Below are 2,680 nucleotides of genomic sequence, written 5' to 3'. Positions count from 1 at the left end.
TATATATATATATATATTTGGACAAAAAGGGTCGCCAAAATATAAGAAAGGATGCTGGCACACTTTAACTTTAGATTATTACATGGAATTCTACGGACAATTAAAAGACTTCACAAGTGGAACGTCATGAACACTGTTAAATGCATTTTATGTAATAAAGTTTAACATGAAAAACATTTACTCTGTGAATGTCTAAATGCCAAATTGTATGGGAATCAATTATTAGATCACTCCGGCAAATAACATTTGATAATGTTATAACTCGAAAAATAAGCCGTATATAAATAATCTCATAACTGTAGGCTCCTTCTGTTTGTATAAAGCAAATTCTGAAATCTCTGAAAAAAATGAACTTTAGTTCAGTTAATACCCTGTTAATAAATGAATTACCTTTGAGATATTTGATATAACTTTATTTTTAAAAACAATATTAACAATGTCTTACCATTATATAAATGAGATATTAATGTGTGAATATATTTCTTTCATAAAAATGAAAGGAATAGCCTACATTCATAAGAATAAAACACGATTACTGTATATTAGTTTGCTTGATGTAAGTTATGTTTGTTATTATTTTATCTTATTAGGCCTACTGTATGCGTAGACAATGTTAAGAAAATGAAAAAAAAGAGAAATGAAATAAAAGTGGATGAAACTCCTACAAAAGAGAAAAAAATGAATCGAAAGCCGTTTCGTAGTTTCAAGTGGCCGTTTATATATTTTTATATGTCGAAGGTCTTTGGAGACTGTTTTCATGCGTGTGTGGCGTCCCTACCCCATGATGCATAGTTACCATTGTATTGTATTTTTTTGTGCGGATATTGGCTCTTAATGGCACTTGTAGCAATAAAAGAAATTGAATTAAATTGAATATGCTTTTAACATTAGAAAAACGTTAGGCCTAATACATTACGTTCAAAATAACTGCTATTTATACTGTAGTACTATTTCCCTTTATTGGATAAATTAATGTTATATTGAACTTAAACTGGGTTTGCTTACGTACTTCTTGGTAATCTTAACATCACCGCCGAAAATCTACATTAGGATTAGCAGCGGTGTTCTGTTTGTTTATATTCTATTTAGTCCGTAAGTTGAGTGCTCTCTATTATGGAACTATATGCATACTTGTTATGTCAGGGGCAAATTCCTTTTTAATTGGGCGTTACAAAACATAAATTTAACTAAAATGATTATTTTATTTATATTTTCAGTATATATCCAGGATGCGAATTGTGAGCACGTACGAAACATCACCAAAACATCGGCGATTATTTCGTCACACAGGTCCGTCACTGAAAAACCGTACCATATGTCCAAAGACTGCATAATCCTCATATCAGCTCCGCCAGGACAACAGATAAACTTACGCTTCGAATTCTTCGATCTGCATCCATCCTTTGACAAGGAAAGCAGCAATTGCAACCCGATTTCAGGAGATAAGTTAATGATCTACGAAAGTGGAGACATGACAAAGAAAGATTTCTTTAGCCAGCCTGCTGACAAAACGTATTGCGGTGGTACGGGAAAGTTTCCAAATGATTATAAATCAAGTACAAATGCAATTGCTGTCCGGTTTTTCTCCGATGGCGTCGAATCTAAAAAGGATTTTGGATTCATATTCACCTATACGACGTTCAAAACTGAAGGTATAAATAATATCGTTTTCTGCTTTAAAATGTTTAAAAGGGAGCTTTCGATTTGTGCGACCACGCGACGCTAGAACGGAATCACTCATGCGTGACCGTCCTACCTGGGTCCTACGTTCTCTGTTGCAGACGTAGATTTGGCCAAATTGCGTTCCAGAATCTACTCGACTATAGGTGACCTTAACGTTCTCGCATGCGCAGATGACTTTTACTGACGTCATTACGTTCTACGTCCTACCGTCGTCGACGTGCAATCGAAAGCTTCTTAATATAAGCCTATAAGCCAGTTCATAGTTTGAACTGCGCATGCCCTTATCGAAGGTCAATCTATAAACTTACGTTGTGTGCATGTTTTAGTAACTGTGACATTACATTTATGCGAATACAAACAGTTTGTAATGACCTTATATGATTGTATTATATTTGTTCTCTGACAAGAAATTATTAATTCATTTGTAAGGGATTTGATTTCACGGTTTGGTAGACAGCTATATATGACCTCCGGGAAGTTACTGGTTATCACTAATCGTATGTCGTTAACATAGTAAATCTTCAGTTTATTTCATCAATTTTTTAAAACGAATAAACACAATAAATTAGAAAACATATTAAAATGACAATTTTACAGAACCGATAGATTGGCTTTCCAAGAAGAAAATATTTATAAAACCGAAAATAAATGTATAGGCCTATATCATTTATTAATTAACAAGGAAACTATATTATTATTATTTACAGCTCAGCGCAAGCGTGGCAGCCTATTAATAGAAGCACACAACTCGTCAATCATATATTGTTGTATGCCTATATGGTATGAATTACGTTTTTAAATCTTACCGGTAATATTTTGTTTCTTTAAATTTTAGAAAGCAGTGACTGTTTCATGTGCAGTGATGGTACAATGTGTATCACCTCAGATGTAGTTTGCGATGATATTGAAAATTGTAATGACGATAGCGATGAAAATCCTGACATTTGTTCTGCTGGTAAGTTGAGGGCGTACGTACAGTAATGATGAGGTCTGAAGT

At 33.6% G+C, this 2,680-nt stretch overlaps 1 protein-coding gene across 1 annotated transcript in view; it reads left to right on the top strand.

Moving 5' to 3' along the window:
- The window catches only part of LOC117117233 (abnormal cell migration protein 13-like), a 17,274-nt gene that overhangs the window by 13,040 nt on the left and 1,554 nt on the right, over nucleotides 1–2,680 (top strand). The window contains exons 2-3 of the mRNA XM_033261481.1: nucleotides 1,218–1,652; nucleotides 2,519–2,638. Coding sequence (XP_033117372.1) covers nucleotides 1,218–1,652; nucleotides 2,519–2,638 — 555 coding nt within the window. The remainder of the gene's footprint in view (nucleotides 1–1,217; nucleotides 1,653–2,518; nucleotides 2,639–2,680) is intronic.

This window comes from Anneissia japonica, unplaced genomic scaffold (assembly GCF_011630105.1).
Source record: "Anneissia japonica isolate Jap-2015-1 unplaced genomic scaffold, ASM1163010v1 scaffold287835_len3118868_cov185, whole genome shotgun sequence".
NCBI lineage: Eukaryota > Metazoa > Echinodermata > Crinoidea > Comatulida > Comatulidae > Anneissia > Anneissia japonica.
This window is presented reverse-complemented; position numbering and strand designations above follow the sequence as displayed.